General features: G+C 43.8%; 1 protein-coding gene across 1 annotated transcript; it reads left to right on the top strand.

The window, feature by feature from the left end:
• Window positions 1-666: 666 nt before the first annotated feature.
• On the top strand, window positions 667-10,105 carry LOC123055257 (disease resistance protein RGA5). Its single transcript, XM_044479245.1, has 6 exons — window positions 667-1,511; window positions 1,609-1,707; window positions 6,732-8,655; window positions 8,751-8,951; window positions 9,091-9,354; window positions 9,662-10,105. The coding sequence occupies exons 1-5, from the start codon at window positions 727-729 to the stop codon at window positions 9,331-9,333; spliced, it is 3,252 nt and encodes a 1,083-aa protein (XP_044335180.1). The 5' UTR covers window positions 667-726; the 3' UTR covers window positions 9,334-9,354; window positions 9,662-10,105.
• The last annotated feature ends 5,217 nt before the right edge of the window (window positions 10,106-15,322 follow it).

The following is a 15,322-nucleotide window of genomic DNA, read 5'->3' as shown; positions in this document are numbered from 1 at the left end:
AAGAAAACTAAACTCTATGTCGGACGACCACCTCGTACATGAGGCCGCCCTGCCCTGCCGCACCGCCGTCGTCGTTCGTGCCATCGTCATGATCCCTCCGGCGGCGGAAGGGCGCCAAAGGGCTGCAGCAGCCTTGTCCGACGGTTGCCTGCTGCTTGAGGAGGAGTCATTCGACCTCCTACTACGCGGTGGCGAGGGCCGCGTGGCCAATCCCACCGGCGCAGGCGGAGCCCTGGTGGCGGCCTTTGCTCCTGCCGGCGTTGGGGGAGCAGTCGCTAAGAGACCACTCCTCGCTAATCTTGGCGAGCTCGCCGCCAAGGCAGCGATGGTGCCTAGCCGCCGTCTTTGAGGTGGTGACAAAGCGGTCGAGGGCCCACGCAGCGGCGAGGTCCAAATCATTGTGGACCCATTCCAGCGCCGCATCGGACTTGGCGAACACCAAGCGGCTGCCGGCGTTGCGCTGGTCGTACTGCGCCGCTGCCTCGCCGCGTGCTCCTCCTCGGGGACGACGGCCCATACAGATCGGCGTTGGATGGCAAAACACGTTCGAACCGTGCGGTTTCAAACAGTTGCGGGGGGTTCGAGGGTCGACGCTCGAGATGCCCGAAGTCCTCCTTTCCCCTTTATATCCCTTCTCCATATGCTCAGTTGTTGCACAAAGCAATATCCACCACAAAACACAAGCAGTGTACATCCTACTGGAGAGGAAAGAAGGTTGGTGGCAAGATGGAGGTGGTGGTGAGCGCCTCCGCGGGGGTGCTGGAGGCCCTCCTCCCCAAGCTGGCCAAGATGCTCACCGACGAATACAAGTTGCACAAGGGCGCCAAGGAGGGGGTCCAGTACATCCGGGATGAGCTGGAGAGCATGGAAGCTGCCCTTGCGAAGGTGTCCGAGGTGCCGCCAGATCTGCTTGACAAGCAGGTCAAGCTCTGGGCGACCAAGGTGAGGAAGATGTCCTACAACATCGAGGACACCATCGATTCCTTCATGGTGTCCAGTTCTGGATCCTCCACGGCGTGCTGCTGCGTGGGGGGCAAATCCTTGCTGCCACGGACGTACAAGGCTCGGGGCGACATCGCCGCCGAGATCGAGCGTATAAAGAAGGAGGTTGAGGAGGTGAGCAAGCGTCGTGAGAGGTACAAAGTTGACAGTATCGTGGCCCCAGCCCCGTCTGCGTCTGACCCCCGCTTGCTAGCATTGTACGAAGATGAAGCAAAGCTTGTTGGCATTGACCAATCGAGGGAAGAGATTATCAAGTTGCTATCCATGGAAGGCGAAGGTGAAGGTGCATCGGAGCAGAAGCTCAAGTTGATCTCCATCGTTGGCCCTGGTGGAATGGGCAAAACCACCCTTGCCAATGCGGTGTATCAAAAGCTTGAAGGCAAATTCGAATGCACAGCTTTTGTTTCGGTTTCTCTTCAGCCTAACATGAAGAATATCCTCAGCAGCATACTTCGTCAGGTCACCAGCAAAATCAAAGATGACGAGGTGGACAATGATAAGAATAAGAGGTACCTCGATTACATGTTTTGGAAAAACATCTGCTATATCAAGTCATACAGCAAGTTCAATAAATTCCCAGGCCTAAAATTATTTTAACCTCTGCAGAGTACGCCGTCAAGAAAGCCAAAAACATTATGGAAACACTGAAACGTGGTCAGAAAAGGAGATCATCGACAAAATCAGACATGCTCTTGAGAAAAGGAGGTACATACAAAGATGACTGTTTCTATCTTATTATGCCAATAATAATGTGTGCATCATGCGATGCATAGGCCGGGTACTCCGCTTTTCGAAAAAAAAAATCTTATTACGCCTAAGCAAGAATTATTTCAGAATTGTATTAGACAGCATTAGTGGGGAGTAGTAATGGGCGCACATGGTTACGAACCCACCCATGTAGTGTTGCTTTGCTTATTATTATTGACCTTAATTAGTTTGTTGTTTCTAAACCATGTTGCACTGTGCTTATCTTTTGTGATGTTTGTGAGAAATAATTTCTAAATAATCTTGCTGTTTATATACATTCATTTATCCAATAAATGTCTTCTCACATTTCATCTATATGTTTGGAGCAAAAAATGTATTTGCTTGTGACTTCAACTAAGCCTATCAAGCTCAAGCAACCAATTTTTCTGAAAGTGGCTCAAACCAAGATTAGAAAGAGAAGAAAATTACTTAGAATTATATATCTTCCCTTATTTGGCTTCATGTAATGGCACTATAATTTTGCATTATATGTGGTGCCCGTGAGCCAGGGCTGGATGCAGCTTCTTGACGGGCATGTTTGGTTGGTGGTTAATTTTACAAGTAATGCTACATCTACAAAAGGTTACTGAATTTTTTACAGGCAAGCTAATGTGGAGAATTGTGATTAGTAATACGAGGGTGAAGGGGCCCACCCCAGTTGAATTTGGGGGGGGGGGGGGGGGGGGATTATGGTTTGAAAAGTTAAATAATATGTTTGTAGATCTTTGTAGGTCTACCATTATTGTAATTTTACCATTGTTTGGTACACTATTTTAGTTAAACTTGCCTTCTTAGGTGCTCAAATTATTAGCCACACTTAGATTTGCTTACAAGAATTTTGCTGCACTTTTTGCGTATATGACTGTGGGGTTTATTTCTAAATAAAGAATCTTGTCAGGTTTGGGTACAACCAAACACTCAACTAACTTGATCAAATTTGTGCTGAGGTACGGGGAAAATGTGACAAGGTGTGGTTAGAAACCAAATAACCCCGTCCGAGGGCAACTAAGAGATTGTTTTGAGGGATAAATTTGTAATAGATGGCCACATCTACCATGTGGTTTATAACTAAGAGATTTATAGGTGATGGTTTTGGATGACCCTTGTCCGCCTGGCTATCCGCGGACAAACATTTAAGGTTTTTGGTTTGAGTTTAACCCTTGGAGATCCGTTGTGTGAGGGGAAGAAATGTGTGTCTGGACTGTTCGCGCTGATGTGATGGACACGTAGGACCCCCCCCCCCCCCCCCCCGCCCCTCCAAACCCAGACTTGGCCATCTAGGCCGAGTATCGCGGGTCGGTCTGGTAGGCGGTAGCATGTGTGTCCGACATTGTGGACTAAAGGGGTCATGTCTGGCCCAAGGCACACCGTGCATCATGCTCGTTCGCCTGGGCAAGGCCCGCTTGGTAGGCACAACACAACCCTTTCAGTAGGGGAAGCGCGGGCCGGGGGGTGGACACAAATGATATTTATCGCTTATAAAGATACATATCATTGCGATCCCTCGCTAGTGAACAAGGTGGGCCAACCCACTAAAGCATGAAAGCGTTCGCTATGGTTTTTAGGAACCTTCCATGTCGGTTTTTCTGGTTTTCAATTGTTCTTTGTTATTTTAACCGGTTTTCTTTCTGCTTTTTTATTTTTTGTTCATTTATCATAATTTTTAAAATTATAAATAATTTCAAAATTGTGGTTAATTTAAATACAAAATTAATTTTTGAAATAGTGAATGTACATTTTCAGACATCTTATCATACTCGTTACATTTTTTGGAATTCATAACCTTCTTTCAATTAGTGAGCATTATTTAAATTCATAAAAAATCATATTTTTGAAAAAACTTCAATTTGTGAAACTTTTTCGAAATTATAAAATAATTTTCAAGTTTTGAATATATTTTAATTCAAGAACACATTTCAAATTTATGAACGTTTTAAAAATATTTAGAAAATCTTATTTTCAAGTTCGTGAATATTTTTCATTTTTAAACAATTTTCAAATTTGTGTACATTTTTATCAATTTGTCAACAATTTTTATGATTCATGAATTGATTTTCAAATTTTCACTTCTTTGAATTCACGAATTATTTTTTAAATTCACGAATATTTTTCCAATTCCTCAACATTTTTCAATTCTTGAACTTTTTAAAATTCAAGAAAAGTATTAAAATTCATGAATAATTTTCAAATTTTTGAACTTTGTTTTGCAATATTCCATGAATGTTTTTCAAATTCGTGAACTTTTTCAAAATTCACATACATCCAGCCAGCGACACACAGCAGCCCACCGTGGGGAGGGGCAGGGGAGGAGAGCAGGGCGCGCGGCCGGTTTAGGCAGGGGATCTTTGTTTTTATCTTTTTAGGGTCAGTTTTGACCCTTTTAGCCAGAATATGGAGAAAAGGCCCATGGGCCTTAAATGCCATGCGAGCCGCGGGCCAACCCATTTAGTTAACTAGATGATAACCCGCACGTTATTGCGGGGATATTTGCAATATATTGCAAAGTATATGGTTTTATGGAATAAGAATATTCAAAGAAATAATATGATAGCTAAAACTAAAAATAATATATGGTTTATTGTGTTTGATTATTGTATTTTTGTCAAATATCTATTAAATATATCATGCATGTTGTGGTGGACCTTTTCATATGACACATTGAATGTTGAGGTGGGCATTTTCTAATGCATGTTGCTTAATGAGGTGTCATGCTTGCATGATGAGAGAAATATATTAGTGGGGTCTAACTAATTAGATATAGAAGATGTGTCATGTCCATCCCCCGGGGATCACCTATTTATCGACCAACGAGATAAGAAGCGATAAAACGCCCCCCCCCCCCACCCCCACCCCCACCCCCAAGCTCCCCCGTGCTCCTTTTGAGTCAACGCATGCGCAGGTCACTCCTTTTTTCTTCTTCTTTTTTTTGCTTATTTTTTAGTTTCTTCTATTTTTCGCTTATTTTTTAGTTTCTTCTTCTTTGAATAAAATTTGGGATGTCAAAAAGTATTCAGGTTTTTAAAACCCCAAAATTTTAAAATATTCACAGATTTAAAAATGTTCATAAATTTGAAAAGAATATTCCAAATTCTGTAAAATGTTCATTAATTTGGAATAAATGATTGTGAATTCATACAAAAATTATGAATTTGAAGAATATGTTTACCGATACAAAAAATGTTTGTGTACTTTAAAAATGATATTTTTTAAAATTTTGATGAATTTTTTTATTTTATAAACTTTTAAAAATTTGGTGAACAAATTTCAAAATTGTTGAATTGTTTTGAAATTCATTAACTTTTTTTAATATATGATGAACTGTTTTAAATTTTGATGAACGTTTTTTGTATTTGATGAACAAATTTTGAATTTGACGAACCTTACCAAAACCGAAAGAGGGATCCTGTGCTACTTGGGCCACCCGAATTCTCCTAGCAACAACCGGAGGTGCTCTTGTTTGGTTGACAAAATCCACCTACGCGATACATAGGGATGCCATGCCATTTCAGACCCGTTTATGTGCACGTCGTGCCAGGGCTGGCGCGTTGTCCACCTTTGCCCAACCCCCCATCTCCAAGCCTCACACCCAAAAGGACCCTGATAAGTGTTTCACATGTGACAGAAACACATGGCAACTCTGAACATTTTTTATAGCAAATTTAGTGATGTGAGGATGACAATTTTCATTCTGATGGCAAGTTTTAGTTTGTTTAGTTTGTTTTTTCTTTTCGGATGACAACTTTAGTTGTAGAAAACGCCAGGACCGTACTGCTTCGTGGTACACATGTGGCACTTGTCATTTAGGTAAAAGAAACCCCTCCTAGCCTCACTTTTTTCATCTAGAAAAATGCCTCGACGTGTTTGTTTCGTGGTAATTAGAGATAGAGAATAGGAGTTAAGGGATAAGGAGATTAAAAAGTCCACTGATTAATTAGAGGGGTTGGGAGTTTAAGTAGAAAGGAGGGATGGGAGTTGAGAAAGCCAATTTCCAACTTTTTCTTTTCACAGGGTACCATGTTAATTCTTGAACAGATCTTCATCCCACATTAATTTTCATCATATACCAAATAAAAGAATGGGAGTGAAAATCTATTTCCCATCCTGATCCGTCGACAATCTCTCTTGTGCAAACTCCCATTCCCCTGCCAAGTTGGTTACCAAACAGGCTTTCACTGACCCCTCAAAAAAAAAAAGAGAAGGCTTTCACTGTTTTTTCCTCTCTCGCATCTCGCTCCATCGGAAGAACCACTCCTTCGCCCACACGCCTCGCCAAGCAAGCAGCGGCTCCACCGGGACCGTGCTGCACGCGTTGCCCAGTTCGCCGGAACACGGCGGTCACCTCCGGGCTGGGCTTGGCTGGGTGCGCCCGAACAACATCCCGGCCGCTGCGTGCGTGCTCCTGTGAATCGCGTGCGCGTGCTCCGGCTGGGCAGCGTGTGCGTGCGTTTGCAGTGGCCTGCACGCGTGGGGAACTGCTGGCCATCCCATTGGAGCTCGGCAGTGCATTCTGCGGCGACCATGGCGTGGCTGTGCGAGCTCGCCCCAGTGCACACTACCTGTTTGATGAAATGCCTCAGACAATTTTTCCAGTGAAATGGGGGAGACCGCTGGAGACCACATTTTTTGCGGACAAATGAGGGATGTTCGCGACTTTGTCCATTGACAAATGAGGATTGAAATTAGATGAGTGCCCTTGTATATGCCCTTAAGCCCTTTTTTGAATATTTCATTTCCTGCTTTCAATAGAATACATGCTTTATGGAGAGAGCCTTCACATACTATTCAAGCTTGTTGCATCATTTGGTGTGGCATCATTGCCTTATAACTATTCTATTCCTAGCTCCCTGTTAATTGTTTGATAAATTCACAAAAAAATAAAAAATAAATTGTTTGATAGTCCGTTGGTTCTCCATTGCTCGTCTCAACTTGATTGTAGCTAGCAGTTAACTTCACCAGTTTATAACGCTCTTTCAAAATTGCAGGTACTTGATTCTCATTGATGATATATGGGATGAAAAACCATGGAAACTTATCAAGTGTGTTCTGGCTGAAAACAAACTTGGCAATAAAGTAATCATGACGACTCGCAATGTTGATGTTGCTAGGTCATGTTGCTCTTCTGACAAAGTTGATGGTATCGTTCATGAACTGCAGCCTCTTTCAGACTGTGACTCTGAACAATTGTTCTATTACAAAATATTCGGTAACTACGGATGCCCTGCCGAATTAAAGGTTGTATCACAGAAAATATTAGAGAAGTGCGAAGGCTGGCCATTAGGTATCATTGCCATAGCTAGTTTACTTGCAAACAAACCGACACAAACTAAGGATCAGTGGTGTAGTGTGTACAACTCAATTAGTACTGGACTCGAGAATAATCATGGTGTGAAGGACATGAGGTTGATATTATCTCTTAGCTACCGTGATATGCCTTTACAGCTAAGAGCTTGTCTTCTGTACCTAAGCATATTTCCAGAGGACCAAATAATTGGGAGAGATGACTTGATACGGAGATGGATAGCCGAAGATTTAGTTCGTGGAAGACAAGATGATAACCTGTATGAGTTAGGAGACAAGTACTTTAACGAGCTTATTAATAGGAGTATGATCCAGCCAACTGATGTTGATGCCTTTGGGAGGGCGCAAGCTTGTAAGGTACATGATTTGGTACTTGAATTTATTACTTTCTTGTCAGCTGAAGAAGACTTCGTCACCATATTGAATGGACAGCAGCCTTTTCCACCTCAGCCAGACAGCATACATCGGCTATCCCTCCGAAACAGCAAGGGAGAGCATGGCATACCTCAGGCTACCAAGAGGTTGCCTCATGTGAGGACACTTTTCGTATCCTCGCGTGCTAATTCAATGCCACCCCTCTCCATCTTTCCAGTTCTACGTGTCTTGGAACTAGAGCAGTGCACCAGACGTAACATCAGAGGTGTGGAAAATTTGGTTCACTTGAGGTATCTGAGGCTAAGCCAGGCATACCATTATTACTATGATGTTTGCATTAAGCTTCCAGAAGAAATTGGAAATCTACAGTTTTTGCAGACACTTGACCTCAAGGAAGCCAGGATAAAAGAACTGCCATCCACTGTGGTTCATCTCAGGCAAGTGAGGGTGCTAGAGATTTCACTCCGTAAATGGGACAAGAGGTGTGAGGAGCGTTTGCTCCAGTGTTTGTGCAATCTGAAGCAACTTGAAGCTCTTTATATCTTCGCTCCAGATTATTCACTGGATTTCATGTTGCGGGTCGACTGGGCCCCTTCGCACCTCCGAAGATTTACCGTATGTGCTCGCCAGAATGAAGAAAATGCATCCCTCACTGCATTTGTACACTGGTTGGCGTTTAGCCCATTCTCCACACTACCAAAGTGGATCAACTCCTCGCTTTCACACCTCTCCAACCTATCCATTGTGGTGAAGATACTGCTCCAGGAGGATATCTTGAGTCTCGGGTGCTTGCCTGCCCTTTGTTCTCTTTATTTGCAAGTGATAGAAGCCCCAACAAAGGAAAGGTTGGAGATCACAGAGAGAACTGGCGGTCATGCGATAGCATTCTGTTGCCTTGTAAACTTCAGGTTCATGAGTCGTGCAATGGGCCTGGTGTTCAGACCAGGAGCTATGAAGGGGCTGCAGAGGCTTTCTCTTACTTTTGATGTTGCGGAGACAAAGGATGTTTATGTTGATTTCAACTTGGGCTTGGAGAATCTTACCTCCCTTCAAGCTTTGGACGTTGAACTAGACTGTCGCTGTGCAACAACTTCAGAGGTGCAGGCAGCGGAGGATGCAACCTACTTGAATGCCAGACATCCCACCTTTCATGTGAGCAGACATTTTACAGAAGATATGCGATGTGATCAAGAGGAAGAGATCCCTGAGCTGGAAACAATGAGGGTAGAAGATGTATAATTTACTCTCGATTCCATTAGTTAATTTATTTTTCCACTCATTATTTTGTTGTTTCTACTAATCTTGTTGATTGTTGGTCTGTTGGTCAGGCTGGACTTGCAAGGATTGGGCCATGTGGTGAAGGAGGGGGGAGGGCCTGTGACATCAAGGTGGTACCCCAGCGTCTAGAAAGCGTGACAATTTACAGCGGCTCTTTGGTAGAATCACTTGTATTTTCATACAGAGACCATGATGGGAAGCGTCACACCGCAGGTCCATGGGGCAGCCATCCTGGAGAGAACAATGATGTTGTGAGTGTGAATCTTAGACCTAATCTCATGTGTTTTGTTTTGTTTTGTTTTGCTTGTTATTAGTAGTCCCTGTAGCCCATCAGCAATCTCCTTATAAATTGCTACCTTGTTTGTTAACCCATTAATTATTTTCCTGCAGATCCATCTTGAGCCTTCAGAGATTCTCAAGGAAGTCTCTGGAACGGTGGGTTCTTACGGTGCATTAACCAATGTTATAACGTCCCTTACATTGGTCACGAGTGCTCGCACCTATGGACCTTTTGGAAAAGGAGATGGGATTCCGTTTAGCATGGAAGCAGCGAGCAATAGCAGCATCATTGGCTTCTTTGGGCGTTCAGGGTGGTATCTTGACGCCATCGGTGTCTACACTCGCCCACTCTGACTATGATTCACTGAGGCCAGTGTGAGTACTTACCTGTTTTTTATTTCTCACATCATTCTGTTTAGAAATTTTGATTTGGTTGTTGAGTTCTATCTTGGTGTGCTGATTCGTTGGAATTAGTTGTAAGCAACAATGTGTTTCGTGTAAATCTGGAGCGCTCGTTATTTGGGGGCTGGACTTCATCTTGAACTCGAAGTGGTCGCTGTTGTTATTTGGTCTTGGACTAGTATGTTGGAGTATTTCTGAAACACACAACGATACGGGGATTGAAAAATATGGCCTGGAACAGGCATCTAATGTACTGTTCCATTTTGTTGTGCTATCACAGAAACGGAGGATGCTACTACTCGCGACAGGCCGTGAGGTTTCAGTGTTCCACAGGCAAAGGAACGTTCTCCGAAGATGGCTTCGCTATCATCGAGTCAAATCAGTACTATATATCCACGCGTTTTGGTACTATGTTCAACTTCTAATAAGAGAGCTTTGTTGTGAACTTTTCGAATGCCACACGTTATTTCGCCCTGTAGGTCGAGACAGGGTGTTGAGAACTGTTGGGCTGTGGTTTATGCTGCTTGATGTTGCTACCTTTCGGTAGTGCTTGAAATGTGGGGGATGTGTGAAACTCTAAACTCTAGTGCAGGCTGGGCGGGACTGGGGTTATGTAGCCCCAAGTCTGGTGTTACTTTTGATTTCAGCTTCCGTTTCTATTACGTTGATTGTTTAATTGTACAATTAGCAGTTTCTTTCATAAAAGTCGACGAGAAGGCTGGTTGTTTTTCTTTTAAAAGGTCGAGACAGGGTAGTGTGTCCGGCTTGTTTCCCGCTCCGCCTTGTGTTATCAACTCTGTTTGGGTTGTGAACTTGTGACCAAGTGAAAGGGGAGGATAACCAAAGGTGTTTCCAACCTTAAAAGGAAGTGTTGCAACATCCTGCTGGTACCCAGATGTATGTTTTGCTATTTGGTTCATGTGGGGTGAGAGAACCAGGAAGCTTCCATCTTTACAGTGATCTTCAGATTGCACGAATGAGGCCGATGGCCCAACTGTCACTGGCTGAATTCAGCAAACATTGTGCTTGTCGCAAAGGATGGAGCAGACAGCAGAGCATATTTCATTTGAGTTTTTCATCGATTACTAGTAGATTTTTTTCAAATATTGTGCTACTTAATGTACTTCACTCCAGAACTGCTTGCCGAGAACTCTACAGACACACTGTTCGTCATCCAGGACAAACAGACTAGGCACAGATTGCTGAGGGTCATCCCGGATTCGAAAGCGGCAGGAGCAACCAGGATCAAACTGTTGACCATGATTTCGACGACCTCGGCAACCATGCTACCATAATTCACACTCCTCCAGCTGCAGCAGCAACACGGATAACATCATGTTGGAAGGTCTTGGAGGAAGGTGTGATACATGACTTTCTTACTCTGTTCTGTTTTGGAGCTGGAGGATCTGTTTGGTGATTCTGAAGGTGATAGCAAATTGCAGATTTTCCATGCTTTGGAGATTTCTGTATTTTTGTTTGGCTACCTCATCTAGTCTTCAGTGGATAGAGTTTCTTCAAACTTATGTGCAACAAAAGTAGGAACAATGATGCTGAAGTGCCTCGCTCGCCTACTGAATAATTATTTGATTCACTTCGTGTTTTGTGAAACACTATGCAGATCGTGTTCTTGTACTCCGACCTAACGGATACTTATTTGTCCACTTCTTATTTGAACTGCAGATATAGAAAAGAAAGACTTCATGATGGTCCTCTCGTGGGTCATATTGTGGTTAGTGATGCGTAATTGGAGTGAACCAGGCTGGCATTTTTGAATCCGTGTGCAGGTGCGCCAGGTTTGAATTCTTTGGAAAATGGAAGAAGATTGAAACCTGCTCCTGAAGGAGACATTCACATTTGCTGAAGCATTGCAAGTCTATAGTGCAAGTCCAACCTTGTCCAGAACTTGGCATTGTTGATGTAGGATCAGATGAGGCGTTGGCATCTTGAGGCAACAAGCTATTCAGTATGGATACAACATAATAACGGCTAAAGCAAAAGGCTAAAATATCTCTGCTGTTTTTTTGGTTTGGTTTATCCTATGAAATTTATCATCGACATTGGTAGACCAGGTAACAAATATGATGGAATATAATTAAACTGTAGATTACTGTCATGCCAAACCTCAAGAAACACAGAGAACGCCTCGAGAAACCAAACAAAACAACATACGTACCTTTGACCGTCTCCATGAGTATGGAATTTCTCAACACATAGCAAAAAGGTGTACAGGAATTTTCTCTACAGTCAACCTCTGCTTCCATTACTTCAGTCTGATGCTGGTATTGACTAGACAACTTCATCAGGAAGCAAAGGTCCCAAAAATGGCAGGTAAAAAATCAGCAGAAGGTAGGCCCGCAATTACTCGGTAAACTGAAAAAGAAAAACATGCATCCAGATGTAACGCCCACGATGCGGCTATATCTCCCACGTGTCGAGGCATGACTTAGAGGCATAACCGCATTGTGATTTTGTCGCAAGAAGGGTCATCTTCACACAATCCCATGTAATGAACAAGAATGGGATAACAAGAGTTGGCTTACAATCGCCACTTCACACAATACATAAATATAATTCATACATCATCCAAATCCACACATAGACCGACTACGGTCAAATCCAAATGAAAATAAGATAACCCCAAATGCTAGTTCCCCGGTCGTCCCAACTTGGCTCCACTACTGATCATCAGGAAAAGAAACATAGTAACGACCACGTTCCTCATCGAACTCCCACTTGAGCTCGGTTGCGTCATCTGCACTGGCATCGTCGGCACCTGCAACTGTTTTGGTAGAATCTGTGAGTCACGAGGACTCAGCAATCTCACACCCGCGAGATCAAGACTATTTAAGCTTACAGGAAAGGATGGTGTAATGAGGTGGAGCTGCAGCAGGCACTAAGCATATATGGTGGCAAATGAGAGCGAGAAGAGAAGCAACGCAACGGTCGCGAAGCTAGAAATGATCAAGAAGTGATCCTGAAACTACTTACGTGCATTCATAACCCGAACCATGTTCACTTCCCGGACTCCACCGAGAAGAGACCATCACGGCTACACACACAGTTGATGTATTTTAATTAAGTCAAGTGTCAAGTCTCTACAACCAGACATTAACAAATTCCCATCTGCCTCATAACCGCGGGCACGGCTTTCGAAAGATAATACCCTGCAGGGGTGTCACAACTTAGTCCATTATAAGCTCTCATGGTCAACGAAGGATAAACCTTCTCCCGGGAAGACCCGATCAGTCTCGGAATCCCGGTTTACAAGACATTTCGACAATGGTAAAACAAGACCAGCAAAGCCGCCCGAATGTGCCGACAAATCCCGATAGGAGCTGCACATATCTCGTTCTCAGGGCACACCGGATGAGCCAGACGTCGGGTTGGCATAGACCCTGGTTGCCCAGGGGGCGCCGGACATCGCTCGGTTTGGGCCAGCACTCGAAGGAGCACCGGTCCGGGGGTTTAAAATAAAGATGACCCTCGGGCTCGCGAAAACCCGAGGGAAAAAGGCTTAGGTGGCAAATGGTAAAACCAAGGTTGGGCCTTGCTGGAGGAGTTTTATTCAAGGCGAACTGTCAAGGGGGTCCCATAAATCACCCAACCACGTAAGGAACGCAAACTCAAGGAACATAATACCGGTATGACGGAAACTAGGGCGGCAAGAGTGGAACAAAACACTAGGCATAAGGCCGAGCCTTCCACCCTTTACCAAATATATAGATGCATTAATTAAATGAGAGATATTGTGATATTCCAAAATATCCATGTTCCAACATGGAACCAACTTCAACTTCACCTGCAACTAGCAACGCTATAAGAAGGGCTGAGCAAAAGCGGTAACTTAGCCAAACAACGGTTTGCTAGGAAAGGATGGTTAGAGGCTTGACATGGCAATATGGGAGGCATGATATAGCAAGTGGTAGGTAGCGCAGCATAGCAATAGAACGAACAACTAGCAAAGCAAAGATAGAAGTGATTTCGAGGGTATGGTCATCTTGCCTGCAAGGTTCTCAGAGTTGTCGAAAGCTTGATCCTCGTAAGCGTACTCAACAGGTTCCTCGTTCACGAACTCGTCTCCCGGCTCTACCCATAGCAAGAACACAAGCAATGGAACCACAATCAATCACGGGAAATGCACAAACAACATGATGCAATACATGCATGATATGCGAGATATGATATGCGATGCGTATGCGTGCTCCGGAAGAAAAATGATGAACAAGGCAGTAACTTGGCAAACCAAGCATGCCACTGGAAAGATGAGATGATTTCGGTCGAAATCGATATAAAGATCACCGGAAACGGATGCACGGTTTGCAAATGGCAAGCAAAACAAGAATGACATAAATCTGCGATTAACAGCAGGATAGCACTTAGAATACATCAAGAAACTATGCTACAACACCCCAACATAGCAACAAAGCATATGGCAGTAATCTACAGGAGATGCTTGACAAAATCTGAACACTGAGCTATGGCTAGATCACAACATAACAGGCTCAAACAAGCATGTTTCGTTAACAGGTTTCAGACTTAGCAGAAAACAGAGCATGACATTAACAGAAATTATGAAGGCAACTTTGTGAGCTCGATTCACTCATCACAAAGCAATGCATGACAAAACAAGCATACCTACAGCAATAAGACATGTTTATGAAGCTATCCATGGCAAGAGCAAGTTCATAGCATGTATGGATCAACTACAACAACCTTCGCAAAATTGAATATCATGTTAACAATCTGCCAGGAATATTTTATAGCAAAAGTAGAGCAAGATTAAGACATGCTATGGCACTCCATAATTGCAAACAGGGGCATGAATGGATATAGCACAAATATATCTAGAAAACATCCTTACTGAACATGCCCAAAATAAGCATGGATCTCACTGTACACACATGGATACATGGCAACAAAATAACAGCAGATAAAGGACGGCAAAATCCTGTCTCTGAAAACAGAAACATCACAAAGCCTAGTTTGCATGCTTGTTCTAGTCACCACATAGATAAAAAAAATACATGGCATACACCTCTGTAAAGATGGTATGGCATATATCAAAACACCTGTAGAGCACATGCCCATAAGATGCACACATCAATTGCAACAAAAATAACAAATCACCAAGTTCTGATAAATAACAGCAGTAAACATCATATAGCACTCTTACACCAGAGATTTTGGCATCAATATGGACTCAAACGAGCATGGCACAATGGAATAAAATGAAGATCATCTCGAGACAAACATTTTGATATATCATGCACGCAAAACGGAGCAGTATGCAATGAGATATGATGCGATGAACAGGAGCATATAATGCAATAATATACGGGACTTAGCAGAAAAAGAGGGGATTTCGGGGTCAACCTCCAGATCCAGATCTAGGGTTTGGGCGCTCGAATCGAGGACAGCCGGGGTGGCCGCCGGAGTTGGAGGATGGGGCGGCGTCGGGGCACGCCGGCACGGGACGGCGCGTGTCGGGGATATAATTGCAAACAGGGTCATGAATAGATAGAGCACAACTATATATACAAAACATCCTTACTGAACATGCCCAAACGAAGCATGGATCTCTCTGTAGGCACATGGATACATGGCAACAAAATAACAGCAGTGTTGAGGATATAACCCTTGGAGTCACCCGCCAGGAGGGGCCGGGTTACTCCTAGTGATCATCACGCGAAGCCCGGCGCCAAGCTTGAAGACGGCGGGCCGAGGATGGGCTTAAGACCCGGAGATGGTTTAAGGCCCGTAGTTACAACCGCCATTATGGTAGAACTTGTAGTGTAAGGCAAGAATAGTTGAGAGTCCGAGCCAGACACTCTTATGAGCCGGCCGGGACTCTGAGAGCTGCTAGGCGTCAACCTCTCTATATAAAGGGACGACCCGGCGGCGGTTTAGGGACAAGAAAGATCTCGTCGAGAGCCAGGCATAG

The sequence above is a fragment of the Triticum aestivum genome, chromosome 2D (assembly GCF_018294505.1).
Source record: "Triticum aestivum cultivar Chinese Spring chromosome 2D, IWGSC CS RefSeq v2.1, whole genome shotgun sequence".
NCBI classification, from domain to species: Eukaryota; Viridiplantae; Streptophyta; class Magnoliopsida; order Poales; family Poaceae; genus Triticum; species Triticum aestivum.
Note: the sequence above shows the minus strand (reverse complement) of the source record. Positions and strands in the feature narration are given on the sequence as shown.

Excerpts from the sequence above, each read along its gene's own strand:
- LOC123055257 (XM_044479245.1), top strand. The coding sequence starts at position 727 with ATGGAGGTGGTGGTGAGCGCCTCCGCGGGGGTGCTGGAGGCCCTCCTC. Across the intron at positions 1,512-1,608 it reads GACAATGATAAGAATAAGAG|AGTACGCCGTCAAGAAAGCC; the intron begins GTACCTCGATTA and ends TAACCTCTGCAG. Across the intron at positions 8,656-8,750 it reads AAACAATGAGGGTAGAAGAT|GCTGGACTTGCAAGGATTGG; the intron begins GTATAATTTACT and ends TCTGTTGGTCAG.